The sequence below is a fragment of the Sorghum bicolor genome, chromosome 8 (genome assembly GCF_000003195.3).
Source record: "Sorghum bicolor cultivar BTx623 chromosome 8, Sorghum_bicolor_NCBIv3, whole genome shotgun sequence".
NCBI lineage: Eukaryota > Viridiplantae > Streptophyta > Magnoliopsida > Poales > Poaceae > Sorghum > Sorghum bicolor.
In genome coordinates this window covers 54529380-54555548 of record NC_012877.2, presented here as the reverse complement: position 1 = coordinate 54555548, position 26169 = coordinate 54529380, and the positions used below count along the sequence as shown (strand labels likewise).

At 44.6% G+C, this 26169-nt stretch overlaps 2 protein-coding genes across 3 annotated transcripts; both read left to right on the top strand.

The window, feature by feature from the left end:
* Positions 1535–3637, top strand: LOC8068807 (cytochrome P450 716B1). 2 transcript variants are annotated; one of them, XM_021445840.1, is made up of 2 exons: positions 1535–2852; positions 2922–3637. In XM_021445840.1, the coding sequence occupies exons 1-2, from the start codon at positions 1856–1858 to the stop codon at positions 3452–3454; spliced, it is 1530 nt and encodes a 509-aa protein (XP_021301515.1). In that variant the 5' UTR covers positions 1535–1855; the 3' UTR covers positions 3455–3637. The 2 variants fall into 2 exon arrangements, with proteins under 2 accessions (XP_021301515.1, XP_002443327.1); XM_002443282.2 differs by having other exon boundaries at positions 1547–2852; positions 2958–3637.
* Positions 23656–25050, top strand: LOC110437611 (uncharacterized mitochondrial protein AtMg00810-like). Its single transcript, XM_021466092.1, has 2 exons — positions 23656–23973; positions 24061–25050. Exons 1-2 carry the CDS (start codon positions 23656–23658, stop codon positions 25048–25050), a joined length of 1308 nt encoding a protein of 435 aa, XP_021321767.1.

The following is a 26169-nucleotide window of genomic DNA, read 5'->3' as shown; positions in this document are numbered from 1 at the left end:
TCTCAGGAAGTGCAAATGATGATTATTTTGAGACGGAGAGAGTACCTCTAGTCATGATTCGATCACAATGCATGACCCCATATATAACTGCATGTCCTCCTACTAATTCCGCTGATGTACAAGTTCGTTTCAGGGTATAATTATGACATGTTCATTACCAAGGTTAGTGAACCAAAAACAAGCTTCTTCCTTTGTTTAAATTCACAACCAGACACCAAATATACTTACAGTCCTAGCGAGATGGATGTACAGTTCTCAGAGAAGCTGCTTCCTTTGTTTGAATTCACAATGGACACAAAATGTTACACGTTTCGAGAACGTCTACGTTCTGAAAACGCGAATGTTCCTATTCCCACGTTATAAAATGACACCCTAAGTTATCGTTTCCGGAGACAAGAACATGCATGGCTGATATGGGTCAAACCACACGATCCAATAAAGCTCCTAATCTAGTCTATTTCAGCAAAAGAATCGAGCGGTGCCCCTTATATCTTTGCATGGCTTGGTGGATAGTTTCTCCATGGATCAACCACTCCCATTTTGATTAGGCAGCCTCTCCCTTGACGTCTCGACGCGCCTCGCGGTCACGGCGTTAGGGCCCCTAGCCCCTTGCTTTGCGCATGCGCGGCTTGGGTCCCTAGCTAAGCCCTAGCGCCCTGCGCCCGGCAGCGGTAGCGGCGGTGACATTGCGATGGCCAAAACACAACACATTCATGAAAAACTTGCAAAAACGATTATTATGTTTAAATTTTCACTATCCTTGCGCACAAAGGCCTTGTTTAGTTCACCCCAAAAATCAAAAACTTTTCAAGATTTTCCGTCACATCGAATCTTGCGGCACATGCATGAAGCACAAAATATAGACGAAAATAAAAACTAATTACACAGTTTACCTATAAATCACGAGATGAATCTTTTAAGTCTAATTACTTTATGATTGGACAATGTTTATCAAATAAAAACAAAAGTGTTACGGTCTCGAAAATCAAAAAAATTTCGAAACTAAACAAGGCCAAAGACGTAGACTCATGCATACCACCGTACAAGTAATAATAATTTAGATTCTTATAAAGTCGTCCAGTTTGACGCAATTCATAATTAATTTCTAAGTCCTGACACGGAGCAAATACATGTTAAAAAATCATCTCATCCCATCTCCCAACTCGCAAATACAAGGTTTGTCTTATGCACCTGCGGCATCTGCGCATGGCGCATGCGATGATGCTCTTGACCTTTTTTTTTCTACACAAGATGCTCTTGACTTTCGTAATTAACGCATCCGACAGACAGCCAGCGTCAGCACTGAACTTTGTAAGCAGCTGTGGAAACCTGGCACCGACCAGGCATAAACAAACAGAGCAGGCGTGTTTGTTTGCCTGGACCTAGGCGCCGTTCCCTCCAACCAGGTCCCAAATAGCCAGACCCAGATGATGCAGTGCACTTTGTTTGTTTTCACTTCCCAATTAGGCCTGACTGAATTGAGCTAGATGTTTATTTGTCTGCATTGCGTGACAGTACAGCAAACTCCCTTCTAACCAGAGAGCCAAATGAAGCTTGTGCCTACACACGATTGGCCTGGGCTCGCCAGAAACGGTGGAAGTGACCTTTGCGGGTGCACCAACCGGGACTAAAGATGTTTTTGTCCCGGAAGCTGATTGGGCCGAGATTATTATTCGTTTTGGCCAAGTGACCAAAGACCTGTTTTGTAGTAGTGGTGTGTAGTAGTGGTGGTCCAGTTAAACAAAACATCTTTACCTGCATGCCCAGGACCCACCCCCTTGTTCAGACAAACAAACAAGCCCTATATCACCCTCCTGCACCTGTGGACTCCTGATGAGCTGAGCATGCATCCTCCATGCACATTCCTCTTGTTGAGGAGCTGAGGTTAGCATCACCAATGGATTCCTCTCTTATCCTAGCGCTGATACTCGCCGTCGCTTTGGCCCTGCTCCTCCATCTCCTAACGAGTGCAAATAATAAGCCACGGCGGGCCAAGCAGGTGCCCCCGGGCTCCCTGGGCCTGCCGGTGATCGGCCAGAGCCTGAGCCTTCTCCGCGCCATGCGCGCCAACTCCGGCGAGCGGTGGATCCAGGACCGGATCCACCGGTACGGCCCGGTGTCCAAGCTATCGCTGTTCGGTGCGCCGACGGTGCTCCTTGCGGGGCCCGCCGCCAACAAGTTCACCTTCTTCAGCAGGGCCCTAGCGATGCAGCAGCCCCGGTCGGTGCAGAGGATCCTCGGGGAGAAGAGCATCCTGGAGCTCGTCGGCGCCGACCACAAGCGGATCCGCGGCGCGCTGGCCGAGTTCCTCAAGCCGGACATGCTGAGGCTGTACGTGGGCAAGATCGACGGCGAGGTGCGGCGCCACCTCGACGAGCGCTGGGCCGGCCGCACCACCGTCACGGTGATGCCGCTCATGAAGCGGCTCACGTTCGACATCATCTCCCTGCTGCTCTTCGGCCTCCAGCGGGGCGCCCCGCTCCAGGACGCGCTCGCCGCCGACTTCGCGCGCGTCATGGATGGCATCTGGGCCGTCCCGGTGAACCTGCCCTTCACGGCCTTCAGCCGGAGCCTCAGGGCCAGCGCCAGGGCTCGCCGGCTCATCGCCGGGATCCTGCGGGAGACCAGGGCCAAGCTGGAAACCGGCGAGGCCTCCCGGAGCAGCGACCTCATCGCGTGCCTGCTCAGCCTGACCGACCACCACAGCGGCGCGCCGCTGCTGAGCGACAAGGAGATCGTCGACAACTCCGTCGTCGCCCTCGTCGCCGGCCACGACACGTCGTCCATCCTCATGACGTTCATGGTCCGCCAGCTCGCCAACGACCCGGACACCCTCGCCGCCATGGTCCAAGGTGAGAATTATATTCACCGTCACCGCCGCTTATATATATCCTTTATTTGCTCGGCGATCTGTTGATGAGGTGACGGCCGGTGTCGACGGCTCGATCGCGACGCAGAGCACGACGACATCGCAAAGAGCAAGGGCGACGGCGAGGCCCTGGACTGGGAGGACCTGGCGAAGATGAAGTACACGTGGCGCGTCGCGCTGGAGACGCTTCGCCTGGTGCCTCCCATGTTCGGCGACTTCCGGCGAGCGTTACAGGACGTCGAGTTCGACGGCTACCTGATCCCGAAAGGATGGCAGGTGTTCTGGGTGGCGAGCGTGACGCACATGGACCCGGGCATCTTCCCGGAGCCGGCCAGGTTTGAGCCGTCTCGGTTCGAGAACCAATCGCCGCCGTGCTCGTTCGTCGCGTTCGGCGGGGGTCCGAGGATCTGCGTCGGCATGGAGTTCGCCAGGATCGAGACGCTGGTGACGATGCATTACCTCGTCAGGCGATTTAGGTGGAAACTCTGCTGCAAGAAGGACACGTATGCCAGGGACCCCATGCCATTGCCGCTGCACGGACTGCCCATACAACTTGAGCACAAGGTATCGCCATGTGTCATGTGATTATTCTCTCGTACGTAGCAGATCAGATCCGCATATATATAACTACTGTGGTACGCTATAGCAATCAAATCAGTGAGTTCAACAGTGTACAAAAATAGTTTTTTCTTTTCTTGTGGCGTCTATGCTGTACAATTCAATAATTGATGGGCATCATCACCGCTATAATTAATCTTGTTTGGTACAGTGTTTGCCTCACTAAAATAAACCTGATAAAATTGATGATTTTGTTGTCTTCACATTTAATGTAACTAGGAGAATACCCGCGCGTTGCTGCGAGAATTTCAGATAATTTAAGAAGAAATTAGACTATTTATATTTATATTTATATTTATATTTATATTTATATTTATATTTATATTTATATTTATATTTATATTTATATTTATATTTATATTTATATTTATATGAATAAAATTATCTTAAATTAATTTTATTGAATGATTTGACACATCAATATGAACAGCTAAATGTATATTAGTAGATAAAGAGATGACTATCATAATTACATGTTCTAGTTCGCTATAATTGTAAGTTTTAGTGGATTGTTGATGTGGATAGCTTGCATGTTGAGAGAAATCTCTAGTAGGGTTTAGCTTTATAAGAGTATAAGATTGCTATAGAAACAGCATCTACGACCCAAGCTCCAGCAGACTCACTCGGCACGTCATTCAGTTAGAGAATGCGATAGGCGTATGCAATTGCTCATATATATTATATATAGTGAATTATTTAATTTGTCAATCGGACTTTTGTATTACCGAATCATCTCTCTCAGTCTATGCTTTTCGTTGCTTATATTTCTAAAAGCTTCTTTTTTATGCGTCCCTTTGTAGGCCAACGATTTCATGCTAATATAATACAAAAGGAACATATTTTTTTTTCAGTGAAGGAACATATTTTTTCAGTGAGAAGGGAACTCTGAATAGGCTATAGTCGAACTTTGCATACACCATCTTTTGGTCTCAAATTTGACAAAGAGACAAAAAAAGAGTGGTCTGGCCGCATCCAGAATGAGAATATGTTTTTGATGTAGTGTGGTCCAGAAAGAGTGGTCGGGCTCCCCTCTTTACTGACAGTCTGACACGCATCACAGGAACAGAGCTAATGTATGATCCCATTGGCAGGCACCATCTCTCCCCTAAATCATATCTGCATAAGCTCCACCTGAAAGAAAAATCTGAGGGTTATATACACAAATAGTATCTAAGATGGTACATTTGTGAATCAGAAGGAGCATTTGAGAACAGAGCGAGAAAATATAATCCAACACAGCAGACAAGAGAGCTCCCATGGTATGGCATTGAGATAAAAGCTTGTAATGCAGGCAGCCAGATCATGATAACCCCGCATTACACAAACTAAAATAAAATGGATTCTCTCACAGTCACAGATGAGATGCCAGGAAACTTTCACGACCAAAAAATCTGCAATGCATTACTCTGATTCCAAAGATACCTATCACTAGCATGGTTCACACATCACCTTATCCAGCTTGTAAGCTACTCCATCCATTCCAAACTGTTAGACGTTTTGGCTTTTCTAGATATATAGCTTTTGCTATGCACTTAGATATATATTGTCTAGATACATAGCAAAAGTAGAGCTCGGGTTGGTGGTACCTCTCGGTTCCGAAGCAATTAGCTAACACAAATTAATTTGTGAGTAGAAGGTTAATATGGTAATTGAGGCTCCCCCATACCCCCACCACCTGTCCCCACGTGCACCCAAACCCATGAGCGCCTGAAGGACGTATGCGAGCAGGTCTGCGATCACGAGGATGTCTTTTTTTTTTCGAAAGATCCGTTACCGACTTTCATTGAGATAGATAAGAGCAATTTACAACTTGGGACAGTGGCACAAGAGGCGCCACTATCACTGTTTTGCCCAGGACGCATAAGGTTGGTCCCAAGCCACCCCTGAGAAACTAATGATGATTTACATTAAAAGTAAAAGACAACAAAAACCACAATAAGTAAAAGGAAAGGACAGCGCCAGCACCGAGGTCGACCGCTTGTACGTGCCGGTGTCATAACAGCCGTTACACTAGGGCCTTGTTTAGATGCGATTTTTTTTTGGATTTCGCTAATGTAGCACTTTCGTTTGTTTGTGGCAAATATTTTCCAATCATAGACTAATAGGGTCAAAAGATTCGTCTCACGATTTACAGGCAAACTGTGTAATTAGTTTTTGTTTTCGTCTATATTTAGTGCTTCATGCATGTGCCGCAAGATTCGATGTGACGGGGAATCTTGAAAACTTTTTGGATTTTGGTGGGAACTAAACAAGGCCTAGGTGTGAGATACTTCCTGTCCTTGTTTGTCAGGGTTATTGCTAGTGCTTGCTGCTGTGTTCCTGTCAGTTGTCATGCTGTTGTAGGAGCACAAATATTGTTGCCCATTGTGTATTCCCCAAAATCATGATTGATACTTAGCTGTGTTTTGAATATTGATGTTTGCTAATGAAGAAGATACAGGTCTTATCTGCTTGGAGCTGCACTCCTTCTCTGTATGGTTAATGGCAAGATGGGTTTTATTTGTTATGATTCAACTGATCAATTTCTGCTTGGCATTGAGAATTTTCTGATTGACTTGCTACAGTCCAATATGATAGTTCTCTCTTGACAGTACTCATTGCAATCTGAACGTTGCGTGCCTTAAAGTGATCCTAAATCATGATGTGACACATGTGACTTGATGTGCCACTGCTAAAAATCTCTTGACAGCTCTCAATGTTTCTGGGTATTAACTCTGAAAATCTCACCCTAATGGGCCACTAGCAGCTGACAGTGACTGGTCATTAGAGTAATAGCCAACTACGATTTGAGTTTGGACTCTGAATAATTGCATGTACCTTTTAGTGAAAGCACTGCTTTATGGTGGTTGCCTGGTTGGTGATCGTGTGATACTCTTCCTAAGACCACAGCCTCATCAATCATAATTCTGTACTAATTAAATATATTTGAGCTTACTAAACATGTGGTGGTAACACATTATAGGTAGCCTATTTATGCCCTGACATATAAATCTACAACTTCATACGTGCAGTTTTACAAATAATTGATATTATTCTTGAAGCTGGTATATTTTTAAATCTACAACTTCATATGTGTAGTTTTACAAAGAATTGATATTATTCTTGAAGCTGATATATTTTTATATTTTTTTGGTAAGGGCAGTCCTTAAACTTGTACTTATTCTACAACATTAGTCCATATGCTTGATAGGAGCCATGTCTTTCTTCAATTAGTCTAATTTGTTGTGTGGAATTTTAATTTGTTTAATGTTATTGATGACACATGAGGAAATGCCTGATCTTGAGTCTTTGCTGGAGTACAAATGAAATTTTTAGGGAGATGTTTGCTAATGAAGAGGATGGATTTCAGTTCTACAACAACAATAGTTTTGAGAACAGATTTAGTGTGAGGAGAAGCTATCGTGAGTGGGGCAGTGGCCACAACGAGATGACCCTTCGAAACACTAGCACAATAAAGCTCTGTACTGGCGGTTCCAAACATATTTCTACAGCCGTATTTCAGACCCGCCAGCGTTGGAGGCCAGTGGAAATACTATCTGAGAACCGCCAGTGGAAATGGATTTGCACAGGCAGTTAACTAAGACAACCGCCTATGCAATGGCGGTTTTATTAAGAGTACCACCTGTGGAAATATATTTCCACTGGCAGTTTTCTTTATAAAACCGTTTATGGAAATTTTTCAAATATTCCCGCCCTTTTTCAAATATTCCTGCCCTTTTTCAAATGTTCCCCCCAAACCCTATTATCATCAACCACATGTCCTCGAAGGTAACAACGACCGTTTGACGGCCACTAACAAAAGTTGTTGGTGTTATAGACACGTTGATCGTGTCGATGCCAACAACAGAAGCTCTCATATACCAGTCATGCAACCTTTCTATACCAACTGGGATCATTTTCAGTTTATCCCAAGTGAGTAGAGGCCTGCCAGCACATACGTATTAGGCACATTTTGGTAATCCTCCCACGTTGGCTTCCTCATGTTTACGGTAATTGTCGCAGGCTTTTGCATTGACTTCTCGTGCTCACCCAAGTCAATGGTACGTACCGTGCGGTTCCGTGCAATTCCTGACAAAAATTTGACCGTGCCAGCACTCTTTTTCTTTGGCTTGAAAGGGGAAACCAATTATGGTACGAAAAATTTCTTCTTTGGCTGCGCGGGCAGCTGAGTCGTCTATTCAGGATCTTTATGTGGTGGGGAAGCTGGATAATTGAATGGCTGTGGTGGCGAAGATAGCGGGGTAGGTGATGATGGTGGGTCGAGAGGGGGCAAGATTGGTGATGATGGCAACGATGGTGGGGTAGGAAGCGACTGGGTAGGTGATGATGGTGGGTTAGGAACAGACTTGATTTGAGAGGGTGGTGGTGGCAGCTCACACAATTGGACGTCCCGTCGAGGCCAAAGGATGAAATTCTTGATAGCTTGTCCAAGTTTCTCAATACCCTCATGATGGGGGATTTCTAGCATGTCGTCCTCGTATCCTTGGACGACTGTCGACACATCCACAGCATGGTACTGACGTCCTAGGGTGGCAAAGCCTATGGCTACTTCCCTTGTATGAATATTGTTAATACCATATCTTATGACTAGGGAGCAAGGCACAGACATATCGATGTCGTCAATTGGATAGTGATCCTTGTGACCCATAGATGCGACACTACTAGGAACGACAATAGTCTGTGTGACCATTGTTGGAACTAGCTGTAGCTGGGGAGCCTGAGCAGTCATCTGTTGAACAGACATCGCACTCACCAATTGCTGCATCAATTCAGGTGGAGGATTCGATAGCATTTGAGACATCATGTCTTTGAAGTCTTTCTTAGCCTCCTCCTTAAAATAATCTACCATTGCTTCTTGTATCGATCGCGTTTCTTGTACATACCTACCCACTCTTCACCGAATCCTTCTTTCCATCCTTCTTTGGATGAGATGCCTCGTACACGACCAGGATGCTTGGGGTTACCCGACCAGCTGTAAGGATGTCTCTCTCCCTTTGTGGCTTGAACGATCCTTCGTGCTTCTTAGATGCCACTACAAAAATGTTCTTTGCAGCTTTTTCGACCATTGGGTCAGCAAAAGACACAACGGTCTCAGTTTCTCTTGGTTTTCATGCACAAATCCAATTTGTGGTCCTTTCGCTAAGTTCCTCAGACAACATAGGCAACCCTAACACCTTCTTCGCAGCCTCTTCTTCCCTCCATTTAGGAACCTGACGGTGGTAACCACCTGTGCCAGTTGTGGTACTTGTTCTTCTTTGCGAGCTGGGAATTGGCTTCACTTAGAGCTAAGAAGTCTGGGTCACTCCTCTGCTCCAGAAAAACCGCCCATTGACCTAGTGTAATTTTATATCTTTTTGTCGGGTCCAACCCTTTCTTTGCCCACTTGGTATTCATCTCAGACCTCTAGTTTCTAAACATGATTGCACACTGTTTTAGTGCATTTTCTTTTACGAGTTTCTCTGAACCCTAAGGCAAAACGAACCTCGTCTTCAGTAGATTCCACAAATTTAACTTGGCATCATCTGACACATCTTTCCACTGCCGGATTGTTAAGTCAAGATTGTCCCTAACTAAGAAACCTCTGAAACTTAGGTAGGGTCACTGCTGAAGCTAGGGGCTGTCGTTTCGGACTCACTTTTGTGACTCTATATATGTTATCGGGCCACTGGTTCAATCCTCTATCACCTCGTTTTCGATCACTCCGATTCCTTTTCCTTGAACTATGAGTGATCGTCATCTTGGTCGCTTCCGGTGTGTTTTCTTGTGGCACTTCTTCAGCTAATATCTCGCGCACCTGAGACTACACCTCCTATTCATGAAGAAAGGCACACATATATATGAAATCATGGATGAGTATATATAGACATTGTGAAATCATGTAATTAGATACAAACATGAAATCATGGATTTGTTACCTCATCTTCTTGTGGATTGTAATCAGGGTCACATCCCAATTCCCGACGAGTCTTCCTATCTATGCTAGGCGCAGGGTCGCTAGGGGTATGATATGAATGAGTGGATCCTTGTACTTGGTCCTATTGGTGGGACCTTAGTGATTGGTCCGTATGGTGGGACCCTAGTGCTTGGTCCGTGTAGTGAGACACTGGTGCTTTATCCTTACTTGGAGAACTCATCGCGGTAATAATCTGACATATACATATACATTGTACATTTGTACCAAAGAAATAAAAAACATATACATTATATACCCATTTACATAATTATACAAATATAATATACGAATACTTAATACAAATATATTACACAAAATAATACAAATAACTATACAAATAATTATTACAAATATAGTATATAACATAATTATACAAATAATAATTAACACATTTATAAAACATATAATTATATAAATAATTATTACATAAATATATTACACAACATAATTATACAAATATATTATAACATAATAAATAAAACATTTATACAACATATAATTATACAAATAAAAATATATAATTATTTTTAAAAACAACTAGATTACATATATTAATATATTTTTAGAAAACATAATAAAAAAAGAGTCTGGACCGGCCCATGAAGCCCCAGCATGCCCCCGCGCCGCCGCTGCCGCAACTGTCCACGCGTCAACGACGCCAACGCCATGGCGGTGCCCGCACGCGCTGCCCCACGCCACCATCGCTGGCGCTGCTGCCGCCGAGAGGAGAGAGAGAGAGAGGAGGGAGCGCCACACGCCACCGCTGCCGCTGCCGCGCTGAGAGCCACGACCGCCGCTGCCGTGCGTCACCGAAGGGAGAGAGAGAGAGGCTTACCCGCGTGCGGCAAAGCTCGGTGAAGACACGTGGGGAGGACGACGCGGCGGAAAAGAACCAGCAGCCTGACAGCGCTATGGGAGACAGTGGCGCCTTTGTCAAACTTAGAATATTTTCATCCAAAAACTTAGTGGGATATATAGGATATATTTCTACAGGCGGTGCTAGGAGCACCACGTGTAGAAACATTTCTACAAGTGATTGGCAAAGAGCATTTGCCTGTAGAAATCTATTTCTACTAGCGGTCAATATTAACTACCGCATGTAGACATATATTTCTACACGTGGTTGTCATTATGGGCCACGAGTAGAAATCTACAGGCGGTTGGCATTGGCCACCGTCTGTAGAATAATTTTTTATTTTCTGTTTTGATTTTCTTTGTTTATATATGTTGTATATAATTTATATCTTATTTTTATATTGCGTCTATCTTATTTTTATATATTGTTTCTATATTATTTGTGTATTGCATTTTGTGTATTTTGTGCATATTGTTTCTATACATTGTTTTATTATTATTTTTATATTGTTTCTATTATTTTGTTTATGAAAAATCCAAGATTTGACTTGGTCAAACTAGGTCAAACGAGGCACTAAACGACCTCAAATAAAAAGCTTTTGAATAAAAAGAGTTAGAGCTCATCAAGGTCTACCTTTGATACATAGTCCATTTTTGCATTTGGAAAAGTTTCAATAAACTCTAGTTGTATGTTTTAAAAATCTAAGGCGTGGCTTGGTCAAACCTGGTCAAACGAGGCACTAAATGACGTCAAATAAAAAACTTTGAATACAAGGGTGTTAGAGCTCATCAAGATACACATTTCATACATAGGTCATTTTTGTGTTTGAGAAAGTGTTGGTAAACTCTAGTCACAAAATCTTGAATCTCACAGACTTTATGAAACTATGTGTGAGACTTGTGGATTTAGAACTACACTTTCGTAACACTTTTGTCAAATGCAAAAATATCCTATGTATCAATGTAGATCTTGATGAGTGGAACAAACTTTCTATTTATGACTTTTCGAGTTGGGGCCGCCTAGAGTTTCGAAAACGTGCGTGTAGGTGTGAAAATTTGAAATTTCAAAATTTGAGTGGTCCAAACTCTCTCAGATGAGAAGTTGTCCATTACACCAAATATGTATCTTGATGAGTTGGACAAACTTTGTATTCATGACTCTTGTAGCTGAGACCATCTATGGTCCGGTTAAAGTGTCTTTTCTGAAAAATCCAAGATTTGACTTGGTCAAACGAGACACTAAATGACCTGAAATGAAAAAAATTTGAATACAAAGGAGTTAGAGCTCATTAAGGTCTACCTTTGATACATAGTCCATTTTTGCATTTGGAAAAGTTTCAGTAAACTCTAGTCACATGTTTTAAAAATCCAAGGCGTCACTTGGTCAAACCTGGTCAAACGAGGCACTAAATGACCTTAAATGAAAAACTTTTGAATACAAGGGTGTTAGGGCTCATCAAGATAAACATTCCATACATTTGACATTTTTGCGTTTGAAAATGTGTTGGTAAACTCTTGTCACATAGTCTTCAATCTCACACAGACTTTATGAAACTATATGTGAGACCTGTGGATTTAGAATTACACTTTCGTAACACTTTTGTCAAATGTCCTATATATAAAATTTAGATCTTGGTGAGTGGAACATACTTGCTATTCATGACTTTTTGAGTTGGGGCTGTCTAGGGTTTTGAAAACGTGCGTGTAGGTGTGAAAATTTGAAATTTCAAAATTTGAGTGGTCCAAACTCTCTCAAATGAAAACTTGACCATTACACCAAATGTGTATCTTGATGAGCTGGACAAACTTTGTATTCATGACTTTCGTAGCTGAGACCATCTAGGGTCCAGTCAAAATGTCTGTTGTGAAAAATCCAAGATTTAACTTGGTCAAACGAGGTCAAACGAGGTACTAAATGACCTCAAATGAGAAACTTTTGAATACAAAGGAGTTAGAGCTCATCAAGGTCTACCTCTGATACATATTCCATTTTTTCATTTGGAAAATTTTCGATAAACTCTAGTCACATGAGTAGGTACACATTACAACATGAATAGATTACATGAGAAATGACAAACATAATCTAGCCACCTACTATTCGTCCTTGTATATTTGGGCGGAACCAAAGTAAGGAATTGTGTGGGATTCTATGCTCAACATTCCTTATCTTCACTGGATGATCTATAAAGAGAGACATGCCACTGAACTAGTTAAAATCCTCTAGATAAGATACACCATCAATTCCTATAGCATGTTGCTTTCTAGGAAAAACCACATGCTTCGGCTTATCTGTACTTTTCTTCTCATTCTTAGAAAGGATCTATTTAGCATAGAAGACCTAAGCAATATAGTTAGCAAGGATCCACGAGTCATCTTTGTAATCTACCTTACTTAGATCAAGAACTCTGACCCCATAGTTATACACCGTGACATGTTTGTCTTCGACTGATTGACATCGAAACACGGGGATCTAAAATGCACCATAGTCTAGTTCCCATATGTCCTCAATGAAGCCAAAGTATGTACTGATCTCACTAGTTTCATCGTCTATGGCCTCGCACCGAACACCACTATTTTGTGCCATGCTCTTTTTGTCTTTGGACTTGGTACAAAACATGAAGCCACTAATGTCATAGGTCTGCCATGTCGAGACCTAGCATGATGGTCTAAATGCCAACACCTTGATGGTTTGTTCCTCAATTGTTTCCCGAGGTGGAATGTCCTGCTCCATTAGCCATGTGTTGAACCGAGTCTTATGTTCCTTCATTAACCAATTGTTCGTGTGCCCATGATTATGTTCACAAAGCTCATTCATGTGTTGCTCGATCAAAGGCTCCATTATCGAGAACTGATGTAGAATGCTGTGATGTGCCTCGAGGACTGTACTATAATCTGGCGGGATGAATGATTTGCGTCCCATTCTCCCACTTCCATGTAGCCTACCCTTGTGTCATAACGGAGACAGACCTTTTGCAACTTGGTCTTTTAGGACACTATTGCAGAATGGACCTCTGGACTCAATGGCCTCTTCAGTACAGTACCCCTCTACCATAGACGCCTTAGGATGAGCACGAGTTGATACATAGCTATTTAGTATTGACATGAAACACTCATACGCCCACATTTCATGCAAGTACATGGGACCCAATGTATGTTTTTGTGGAACCAAGTGCACCACAAGGTGCACCATGATGTCGAATAATGATGGGGGAAACATATCTCAAATTGTGACACTGTCTCCATAGACAATTCCTAAAGAGACACCAACTTATCTCTGTGAATTCCATAGCGAATTCCTAAAGTAGCACAACCGTGTGACTGCAATCTTTAAGAACACTAGATTTATAGCCCTGATGGCAATAGGGAGGAAAGTAGTCAGCATGACATGATAATCATGTGAGTTGTAGTTGGTGAGTGTAAGGTCTTTTATTGACACAATACTCCGTAGGTTGGAGCAGAATCCAGATGGGACTTTCAAATTCTTTAACCACACACACATTGCATGTTTCTCATCTATGTTGAGGTTGTAGCTTGCTGCCGGAAGATGGTAATTCCCATTTTCTAGAAGAACAGGGTGGAGCTCTTTTTTATGCCTAACTGTACCATGTCCATACATGAATTGAGTCCTTCCTTTGTCTTGCCCTTACGTGCATACCATCGATTGCGTGGCGTACATCTCACTCTTTCCAATATGGCAAATACTCAAAGAAAATAGACTACTTTTTGAATGTGTAGCCCCTGGAATTGGTTTCATATCTTTTCTTGGTTTTTCGTCTTTTGTCTTCTTCCCAAAAACAAATTTGATTTTGCTAACTATTTGGAAAGCTCTTTGTCCTTTACTATTACCTATGGTGTAGTAGAGTAGTTCTTCATTATTGTCGAAGTACTTATCCATCTTTTTCAGGTGGTACCTATGCATTTCGATAAGAAGTGTTTGTTCCTCATGTACATAACTTCATAGATGCATCAACGGACACATAAGCAGTTCGATCTATGCATACTACACAACCAACCTTTCCCTTAAATTATCTTGATAATGTGAAGAGAGCAGGGTAATCGTTGATTGTAACAAAAATAATTGCTCTTATCATGGATGAATCTTTGGAGTACTCGTTCAACATTTGAACACCTGTTTCCCACAGTATTTTTATGTCCTCCATCAACGGCTCCAAAAAAACATCCATGTCAACTCTAGGTTGTGTAGGTCTAGAAATAAGAGTGGTTAGCAAAGCTTTTGCATCAACCATGGAGGAAGGTTGTAGATGGTGAGGATCACTGGCTATGTGGTGTGCTTGCTGTTCTTCTCATCAAATGGATTCATTCCGTCAGTACTCAGTGTGAACCTAACATTCCTTGGTTCATCAGCAAAGTCTCGGTGGTTGTCATTAAAATCTTGCCACTGCTTGCCATCGACTGGATTCCTTAGCTTCGTATTATTTTTGTGCTCATCAGAAGCATGCTAGCTCATAAGTTTAACATCCTCTAGGCTAGCAAACAAACACCTCAATCGATTGACTAAAGGAAGGTACCACATCACCAAAGTAGGAATCTTTTTCTATGCATAACAGTCTACTTCTTTTTCTTTGCTGCTGGGTTTTGAACTCTATTGGTTGTTCTTTTGGGTCTTCTTTTGCGTCTTTCCAGAGGCAGCACAGTCTTTATTCGTCTTGTACCTACATGCACCACACTTTGGACAACTCTCCAAGTCCTTATAATCATCACCATGATATAGAATACAGTGATTTCTATACGTGTGGATCTTCTCGACACCCATAGTGAGCGGTCTGATTACTTTCTTTGCATAGTACGTGTTAGCAGGCACTTTGTTCTCTTTTGGAAGCATGTCAGTGATATTACTCAAGAAGGCATCAAAGCCAACATCAGACAGACCATATATAGCTTTCAATACCAACAACTTTAGCATAGACCGCACCGTCGTGAACTCTTTGGTACAACCCTTAGAGTCATCATATAAAGGCTCTTCTGCAGCCTTTATTAGGGCCTCCATACCTTTCATTAACAACATATCAGGATTAGTATGACGACGCAATATTGCCTCTAAGAATTCTACATCTTCCACAACCGTAACATTTGGCACAACATGTTTGCTATGGCGAAGAGGTTGTTGTGTCTCGTGTACGAATGAAAATATGTTAGCAATCATATTTGGACCATCAGCGTTGATGTTCTCAGGGTTTCCAGTAATATAAGGCGCAGAGCTACCCTCACCATGCTTTGTCCAAATCAAGTAATCCTTCATAATCCTTGACAGACCAGATGAGAAGTGATTTGTTCAGTATCGTCAAATACAACAATATTTTTGCAGTCTATGCTTGGACAATATATGTGCTTCATCTTTGTTCTCCAAGCATGGTTCTTAGCAGCATCAATAAACCTATGCACCTCAGATATATATGATGGATCTAGTCTTACATCCATAATAACCTCTCCATCATTAACTAAATAAATATAATGAATTAATTATAATCAATGCAAAACAAGTACGATCGTCCAGAGATATTTATTATGTAATCTTTTGATCACCATCCTCCTTCGAAGAAATCAAGATGAAAACCTCTCAACTGTATATTTTCCAATTTGAAGACCTGAAAGCAATGTTCGCTAAAAGGTAGATATTAACACAAAATCTCTTTCATATTTTTCATTAAATAAACACTAAATCTATTTCATACATAAATACATAGTGGATAATTAAATAATGGATAATTATATTAAAATGAGAAATGAAAACACAAACTACATAATTTTAAAAACATAAAAATTTTAAAATATAGATAAAAACTACATTTAAAAATTTAGATAAAAACAAAAAAATTTAAAAATTTAACAATGATAACAGCTATTTTTCTCTCCATATAAATACGCAAGAACACACAATCATGGAAATACCTACATTAATCTTGGATAAAATAAAGTGAGAAGCAAAAATGAAAAGGGAGAGGAGAGACATCATCTAACCATCTTAAGCAACCTCATTTGAGCAAATAAAGATATTAACCTAGCTACTCTTCTCTCTAACACATGGTGAAACCCTAGATCCAAAAGTGGCTCAAATTGAGCTACAATGAAAAAAAAGAGGCAAAAGAGACATAAACTAACCTTTCTTAGCAACATTCTTCTAAGAAATGAAGATCAAAATCTCTCCCCTTGTATTTAGTGAGAACTAGACCTCCAAATGGCCTCCTATGGAAGGTGGCTGTGAGAAACAGCTCTGCTCGTGGAGGAAGAAGGGATATTTATAATAAAGATTTCACTGGCGGCTTGCTTAAACAACCGCCTGTAGAAACCCTTTTAAACTGACTTTTCTTAACATAACCGCCAGTGGAAATGTGATTTCCACTAGTGGTTCAGCTAAGTCAACTGCCAGTGTAAATAAATTTCCACAGGGAGTTCACTTAACTAAACCGCCAGTGAAAATCAGGCCAATTTCCATTGGCAGTTATGTTAAGAAAACCTCCTGCAGAAAGTGATTTACACCGGCGGTTATGAGTCGGGCCGGTTGTTTTCTTTGCACTGGTGCATGATAACAGAAACCGCCTGTACAAATTAGACACAATCGCCACCGTTGAGCTTTTTTGTACTAGTCGAAGTTCGTTTGCAGCCGTCAAGGTTTCCATGAAGAGAAGCAGCTGAAGAGGGTGATTAAAAAGCGGAAGCCACATAATGTTACCTGTGATGGTTGCCTTGCTAAATTTGTGATTGCACTAGATCAGATCGTAGGACTGGTATGTGAAAGGTTTCATCGATGAACATAACCATCTCATGGCACCACCAGAGCTTACTTGTCTGATGCGTTCATATAGAAGAGTCAGTACAAGCACAAAGCTAAGATTGTGGAGATGGAGAGTTCTGGGATCCACAAGCACAAGATAATGGATGTTTTAAAAATGCAGTATGGTGGTATTTAAGGTTGGGTGTGCAATAAGGGATTGACTTGTATAATTTGTGCCATCGCTATAAGGTGGAGACAATTGCTGCCAGCGACGCTCAAATAGTCATAAGTTGCCTGACAAAACTTTGGCATAGAGATCCAGATTTCTTATTCTAGTACATGGTTGAAGGGGAAGGACACCTGGAGAGACTAACCTAGTGTGATAGTCAATGTCTACTTAATTATGAAGCATTTGGTGATGTCATTGTATTTGATAGCACCTACAAAACTAATTGGTACAACCTCCCCCTTCTTTTGTTGGGGTGAATCACCATCGAAGTATAGTTATTTTTGGATGTGAAATTATTTCTTATGATAACATTGAGTCATATGTGTGGATGCTGAGTACATTTTCTGAGGCGATGATTCAGGAGCATCTGGTCTCCATGATCACTGATGGAGACCTTGCTATGCAGAGAGCAATTAGGCTGGTATGAACAAATTCATCGCATAGGCTCTTCATATGGTATATTGAGCAGAACATTGTGCATAATCTTAAGGATGATGTTGTCGAAGATGAATTTAGGAGTTTCCTTTATGATTGTTGGTCCATAGAAGAGACTAAGGCAAAATGGCTGCATTTTTTGGATAAGCATAAGGTTACAAATAAGGAACCATGGTTGTATCAGATGTATGATGCGACGCGTCTCGTAAAATGACAGTGGTTGACATGGTAAAGCACGTGCAGCATTGCCTTTCAGGGCTGCACGCAAATAAGGCAAAGTTGGACCTTGATGCATTACAATCTAAGGCATGCATAGAACCAGATGCTTCAATTATTGAGATAGAAACCATGAAATCATTCACTCCAACAGTTCTTGTCACGTTGCAGTTCAGCATAAAAGCAGCGAAGAAGTGTTTTTCGGTTGACATTCTAAATGGCGATAATATGAGTGAGTATATTGTTGTTAGGAAGGATAAAGGAGACATAATGTATTTTGTCAAATTTGAATTTGGTGATGAAGGCAATCTCAAGGGAATTTCTTGTTCTTGTCATAAGTTACAACCCATTGGAACCCCATGTCACACATGTTCTTTGTATTGGGCTATCGGCATGTAGACAAACTTCTAGACTATTGTGTTTTGAAAAGGTGGACAACATATGGGGACGAAGAGTGCATTTCCTCCGAAAAGGAACAACACTATGTTTGACTACTCCGATAGCCTACATAGGTACCGTGAGCTACGCAATATTGGTCTTGCTCTGCATCCTTCGTAGCACTTCACTCACCTAAATCATATGAGCGGCTGAAGCGTGTTCTGGAAGACGAAGCTTTTATGAACTTACCAAATGGAGAAGATGATAGAGCCAAGAGGTATGGTCCAATGCTGCCACAAGCCCTGGATGTTGCCCTGGATGTTAATTCTATAGCGTTCAATAATATGCTGGATCCCTTGCATGTTCTTGGAAAATGGGTCCTGAAGAAAAATTTGAAGTCGATTTCAAATACGAAGAAATCTAAGGTGAAATGTAGCCTGTGTAAGGGTGAACGCCACAATCGGCGAACATGCTCCATGAGAAAAGAGGTAGTTCATTGAAGCTGAAAACACATGCCCTCTGTGAGGCATGTGTAGTATGACTGATGTTTGTCCTCTTTATTTGTGGAACCAAAGCTCCCTGAAGATGTGTTGGATATATGATTTGCCAATGATGAGTTTGTTGTTGCCTAATGTCTATAGATATGCTGGTGAACAACTTATCTTTTTCCATCATCTTTGGAAATTGACATGCTGCTATTTTGCACAGCTGAAAACTGATAGCTTTATTTGTAGTGCCTGCCTGATGTTCGGATATATGTAGAGATGTGCTTCGTAGTAGCCTGTGTTAATTATGTTGTGGTGGCAGGGTGAGGTAGCGGTTTATCATTTGTTTGGAACTTTAGATCTGCAATTTTGGAGTGGTAGTTTGTGCTGCTTGTGTAAACGAGATTTACAGTAGAGGTTTTCTGATCTGTCAGTAGACTTTGGGCGTCACAAGTTATTCTGCTCTACCCTTTGTGCGCTTAGTTTAATTACGTCTGATTTGCGGATTTTTAGCATTTTCTTGGTAGCAAATGGCTGTCTTTCTTTGCTGGAGCTGCACCTATGTAAAATTCCAGTGAATCCATGCTTGTGGAGGCTTAAAAAACCTCAACGTGCAGGTTATCCTGGTGATTTTTCTCCCTTTCTGCATAATTAGGAGAATGAACTGGAATGCCTTTGGTTTAACATATCTTGGACTGAATGCATCTTTCTGTTAGTAAACTGTGTACAGTACATGAAAGATGAAGCAAAACCTACAAGTTGTTATAAGGAAAGGATAGAAATATAGAACACTTTTATTGAATCCTGCAGCCGTTGATGTGCAATTTCATACCATATGACACTCTACTTTGACCAAGATTTAGTCGCCCCACATTAGTCGACATTGTCTGTGTTGCTGGGCTGGGCACAACAGAATTTTTTGAGCTGCACAATTATACAACTGAGTCAAATATATTGTTGCCATCTTGAGCACACCAAGGTTTTAGAATCATGTGATTTGCCATGTTGTGCCGGTAACTCAGGTAACTCAGTTTCTGCAAGAATCACCAAGAAGAGGTCCTTGTGTTTGCTTCATCTTGTGCCAGTGACTCAAGTCTTGATATGTGCCAACCCAAAGGTCTGGAATTGGAAGTGAATACCTATTTTGTTCAGTTTCTAGTGATATTCATGAAATGTTAGAGCTTATATGTCTGTGCACAAAATAGAAGCTCCTAACTGTTAGAATTAATTGTTTTCTACTTTAATTACCTAGTTACTTGTGCAATCTCCTAGCTTTAATCCCCTAGCTAGTTGTGCAGAGTTAATGCCCAGCTGGCCCCTTAGATGTGCAGAGTTAATGCCCAGCTGGCCCCTTGGGACTCGGCTGGCCCTTTGGGCCACCCTCATCCTCTCTATTTATATGTAAACTCACATGTAATCTCGTCCTTAAGCAATACAGAGCCTGTTTGGCTATTGTCTATCATGGTATCAGACTAAACTACGATCTATCTGCTTCCGCTCCCACTCCACCCGATACAGGCTGCGCGCGCGCCCTCTGCTGCTGCTGCTGCTGCGCGCGCCCATGGCCACCTCCAGCTCCTCCGCCATGGCTGCCGCGGCCAAGCTCCGTGATGAAGCCCTCTCTGCTGCCAAGCGCCTGGAGGATGAGGCCTCATCTCTGCGCTCCACCAACACCGAGCGCAGCCAGCAGCTCAAGGAAGAAGCTGCCCTTCTCAAGTCCGCTGCCGCTGCCCAGGAGCGTGTCCGCGTCGCTGCTGTTGCTCTTGACAAAGAGCGCGCAGAGGCGGATAGCCTGGAGCAGCAGGCTGCGGCCCTTCAGGATCGCCTCCGGACCGAGCTTCTGGATGATGACGCTGAGGACGACGACGTCCACTCCGCTTCCTCTGAAGCCGCGGCCATCGCCCACCTCCACAGTCAAGCTCCAGAACATCAAGAACTTAATCCCCATAGTTCTTGATCTTCAATCTTCCAACTACTCCAAGTGGCACGGCTACGTCCTCCTCATCCTCGGCCGCTTTGCCTTGAAGGATCACGTCCTCACCAAGGACTCCCGCCCCTATGATCCAGCGTGCTCGCGCATGGACTGCGTCGTCCTCTCTTGGCTCTTCAACACCATATCTGCCGATCTCCTGGACGTCATCCACGAGCACGACGGCCTCACCGCTCGGGCAGCATGGCTCGGGATTGAACAACAGTTCCTCAACAATCGCGAGTCCCGCGCCATGCTCCTCGACGCCGAGTTTCGCACTCTCAGCCAAGGTGCCCTCTCCATCGATGATTACTGCCGCAAGATGAAGAGCATGGCGGATGACCTTGCCGACCTCGGTGAGCCCATCCAGGACCGAACTCTGGTGCTGAACGTTCTACGGGGTCTCAATGAACGCTTCCAGTTCATGTCCCAGCTCGTCACCCGCCAGAGGCCATTCCCGTCCTTCGCCGATGTTCGTGCCGACCTCCGTTTGGCCGAGCTCAACATGGGGACACCCTCTCCTTCGGCTCTCGTCACTGCACCCTCCTTCATGCCGCCTTCAACACCTGCGCCGGCGCCTCCACGCCACCATCAGGCCACTGCTGGCCAACAGGCTGCTGCTGGACATCATGCTGCTGCTGGACAGCAATCCAGTAGCAACCGTGGCCGACGCCGCCGCGGTGGGCGCGGCTCTGGTGGCTCCCAAAGCAGTACACAGGGCAGTACTGCACCAGCCACACTACGGTGGCCATCGCTGCTCAACCCCTGGACTGGCTCTATCCACATGTGGCCAGGATCTACCGCCGGCGGTGCCCGTGGCCCTCCACCACGCGCAGCCCAGCCTGCACCTTTGCAGCAGGCTCTGGTGGCCGGCGTGCCACCGGCATACTTCACTCCACCGCCGGCTTCCGGGTCCTACTACCCGCAGCCCCCTCAAGCACCCCCTGCTTGGGCTCCCTGGACACCCGAGGGTCTCGCCAACGCCTTCAGCACCGTCTCCCTCACCCCACCACCGAGTTCCTCGGATTGGGTGATCGACTCAGGTGCCTCCTCCCACATCACCGCCAACCCTGGTATGGTCACCGCTACACCATCTTCTTCTTTTCCTTCCTCCATTGTCGTAGGAAACGGTGCCACCCTTCTTGTAATTGGCACTGGCTACTCCGTCCTTCCTGGACCCTTTCTCCTCGACAATGTCCTTGTCGCTCCTGATATTATCAGAAATCTGCTTTCAGTTCGAAAATTCACTACTGACAATTCTGTTTCTGTCGAATTTGACCCTCTTGGTGTTTCTGTGAAGGATCTACATACCCAGAACACCCTCCTCAGATGTAACAGCATGGGGCCTCTCTACACCCTTCAGCTACCTTCATCCACCACCGGCTCATGTGCCCTTGTCGCCACTCCTTCACCGACTACTTGGCACAGGCGCCTTGGTCACCCCGGCAAGGCCACTCTTCAGTCCCTCGCGCAGTCCTCCTCCATTGTCTGCAGCAAGCTTGAAGATGACTCCCTCTGCCACGCCTGTCAGCTTGGGCGTCATATTCGTCTCCCTTTTTCTACTTCGCTATCTAGAGCATCCAAGAATTTTGATCTAATCCATTGTGACCTCTGGACATCTCCTGTTGTTAGTGTCTCTGGTTTCAAATATTATTTAGTCATTCTTGATGATTGCTCTCATTTTCTTTGGACTTTTCCCCTCCGCGCTAAGTCTGATACATTTCCCACGATTTCTAATTTCTTCGCTCATGTGTCTACCCAATTTGGCTGCACCATTAAATCAGTCCAATGTGACAACGGCCGCGAGTTTGACAACTTTGCCTCTCGTACTTTCTTCCTTGCTCATGGCACCACCCTCCGCATGTCGTGCCCCTATACTTCCCAGCAAAATGGGAAAGCCGAGGGCATGATCCACACCATCAATAATGTCACACGCACCCTCCTCTTCCAAGTTTCCATGCCCCCCTCTTACTGGGCTGATGCTCTAGCCACTGCCACCTATCTCATCAATCGCCTTCCCACCAAAACTCTAAACATGAGCACCCCTTTTTTCGCCCTCCATGGCACCCTTCCCTCCTATCATGATCTTCGTGCTTTCAGGCGCACATGCTACCCCAACCTTTCTGCCACCAGCCCTCACAAACTTGCCCCCCGTTCCACCCTCTGTGCATTCCTTGGTTACTCACCAGATCACAAGGGCTATCGGTGTCTCGACCTCAACACCAACCGTGTCATCATTTCCCGCCACGTTGTCTTCGACGAAACGACGTTTCCCTTCTCCCTCCACCGGTCATCCCCACCTCCGCAGGACCTTGATTTTCTAACTGACGATGACACTATTCCAGTGTGTCCTCTTCCTGCAGGTACACCAGGCGCTGCTGCCCCCTACCAGCCGGTGCCTCTGGCACGCGCAGGCATGCCGGCGTCCAAGGCACCGGTGCTGGCAGCACCGTCCACTCCGGCGCCACTGGCTGTGTGCAGGGGGTCCCTCGACGTCCTCTGTCCATGAGCAGGCGTCCCCTGTGCAGGAATCCCCTGCACCGGTCTTCCTGGCTCCACCCGTCGTCCACGTCTACAGCAGGCACGCTCCCCTCCCTGTTATTGCGCTTCAGAAGCCTCCTATAATTCATGTCTACAACAGACGCGCTCTTGCTCCTGCCCCACCACTGGAGCGCCTGACAGGAGCCCCTCCTCGACGCTCCAGCATGGTCCCCTCTCCACCTCGCTATGTCAAGAGCGACCCTCCGGTCCCTGCTGGTGCTGTTTCCATTCCGCCGGTCGCCAACTCCCACGGCATGGCGACCCGTGGAAAAATAGGCTACCGGTAGCCTCGCCTCGCCTTGCATACCGAGGCCTTGTCACCACTACCGCGGTCCTGTCGTGATGCTCTTGCTGATCCTCATTGGCGCCAGGCCATGGAAGATGAATATGCAGCTCTTCAGGACAACCACACTTGGGACCTCATCCCCCGCCCTGCCAAGGCTAACGTTGTTACTGGAAAATGGATTTTCAAGCACAAGTTCCATGCAGATGGCTCATTGGAGAGATACAAGGCTCGTTGGGTACTTTGGGGATTCACTCAACGCCCCGGTGTTGACTACGATGAAACCTTCAGCCCGATTGTTAAGCCGGCCACTGTTCGCACAGTCATCACGGTGGCACACTCTAGGGATTGGCCGATTCATCAACTTGATGTGAAGAACGCTTTCCTCCATGGGACGCTCTCAGAAACAGTATACTGCTCTTAGCCTACTGGGTTCGCTGATCCTGCACTACCAGATCATGTCTGCAGACTCAACAAATCCCTCTACGGCTTGAAGCAAGCTCCGCGGGCCTTGTACAGTCGCTTTGCCTCTTTTCTGATCTCACTGGGATTCACTGAGGCCAAGTCGGACACTTCTCTCTTCATATTCAACCGTGGCACCGAGAAAGTCTACTTGCTGTTATATGTGGATGACATTGTGCTCACAGCCTCATCTCAGCAGCTCCTGCACCGTGTCATTGCTGCACTGAAAAAGGTGTTTGCCATGAAGGATCTTGGACCTCTACATCACTTTCTTGGCATTACTGTTCAGTGCCACAGGGATTCTATTCTTCTTTCACAGCGTCAGTACACTCTGGACATACTTGCTCGCCTTGGCATGAGTGACTGCAAGCCTTGCTCCACTCCAGTTGACACTTGTGCAAAAGTACCACCTGATGCCGGCCCATGTGTTGCTGATCCCACTACTTATCGCAGCCTTGTGGGTGCCCTCCAGTACCTCACCTTCACTCGGCCTGACATTGCTTACGCCGTCCAACAAGTATGCCTTCATATGCATGATCCGCGAGAGACTCACCTTGTCGCTGCCAAGCGGATCCTTCGCTATCTTCAGGGCACCCTCAGCCATGGTCTGGTCATTCCCCGAACAGCCCCAACACAGCTCCGTGTGTACACCGATGCTGATTGGGCCGGTTGTCCAGACACCCGCCGCTCCACCTCCGGCTACGCCGTCTACCTCGGGGGCAACCTGGTCTCCTGGTCATCCAAGCGGCAGCCCACTGTCTCCCAATCCAGTGCCGAAGCTGAATACCGGGCTGTTGCTAACGGCGTCGCTGAAGCCACTTGGCTGCGGCAACTGCTCCAGGAACTTCACCATCCCCTGGACTCCGCATGCCTCATCTACTGCGACAATGTCAGCGCCTGCTACCTCTCCACCAACCCCGTTCAACATCAGCGCACCAAGCATGTGGAAATCGATCTCCACTTCGTCCGTGAACGTGTCGCCATGGGTGCAGTCCGTGTCCTTCATGTGCCCACCACGTCGTAGTTCGCAGATGTCTTCACCAAGGGGCTCCCTTCCTCTATCTTCATGGATTTTCGCTCCAGTCTAAACGTCCGCTCCACCGACGATCAGACTGCGCGGGGGGGGGGGGGTTGTTAGAATTAATTGTTTTCTACTTTAATTACCTAGTTACTTGTGTAATCTCCTAGCTAGTTGTGCAGAGTTAATGCCCAGCTGGCCCCTTGGGACTTGGCTGACCCCTTAGATGTGCAGAGTTAATGCCCAGCTGGCCCCTTGGGACTTGGCTAGCCCCTTGGGACTCGGCTGGCCCTTTGGGCCACCCTCCTCCTCTCTATTTATATGTAAACTCACATGTAATATCGTCCTTAAGCAATACAGAGCCTGTTTGGCTATTGTCTATCACTAACATAGAAGAAATGTGTAGTGTGCTTAGTCCTTGTGGTTTTTTATTTTCTAGTTTTTGATAGTGCTCTAGACCATAGATGTGCTTTTGTTAATGAATCTGAAGGATAACTCATTTAGTTTCTGATAAAGGTGGTTGATGGTTCCCTTCCCATGGAGATTGTTGAAGATAAGCTGAGAGAAATAGCTACGAGCTGAGGAGTGCTGATGGAAGCATTTGTCTTTGCCATTCGCCCTATTTGTGTTCTATGTTCAATACATTTTTATAATTTCAAAGTATTTAGATAACATTTTGCATTTATTATTTTTTCTTGAACTAAGACAATTCGCATGGACAAATGTAACAGCTGGATGGAGAAACAACATGGATCTGGCTACATGATCTTTTTAAGTATTTATCATTTTCTTAAATCAAATCAAAATAACTTGGTTGTATGTGCGTCTTTGTGCTACTAGTAGCACTGGATTTCCCAGTGTATGAAGCATTGTACCTCTACAAGGACAGTGGCAGATTAATTACCAGCCTTTTTCAGTCGTTCTGCATTGTATTACCATTTGGCATACGGGCAACCATCTCGTAGATGTGAAGCTGCTGAAAGATTAGGCATATGACACGCAGTACTATCATATGTCTTGTGTGGACTGGTGGTGATGCTGGATTTCAAGTGGATGTGCCTCTGCAAAAACATGGACGTGCCTCTGCAAAAACCTGATCCACTTCACTTGGCCGTGGATCAGCAT

Excerpts from the sequence above, each read along its gene's own strand:
- LOC110437611 (XM_021466092.1), top strand. The coding sequence starts at position 23,656 with ATGGAAGATGAATATGCAGCTCTTCAGGACAACCACACTTGGGACCTC. Across the intron at positions 23,974-24,060 it reads ATGGGACGCTCTCAGAAACA|CAAGCTCCGCGGGCCTTGTA; the intron begins GTATACTGCTCT and ends TACGGCTTGAAG.
- LOC8068807 (XM_021445840.1), top strand. The coding sequence starts at position 1,856 with ATGCACATTCCTCTTGTTGAGGAGCTGAGGTTAGCATCACCAATGGAT. Across the intron at positions 2,853-2,921 it reads CCTCGCCGCCATGGTCCAAG|GTGACGGCCGGTGTCGACGG; the intron begins GTGAGAATTATA and ends TCTGTTGATGAG.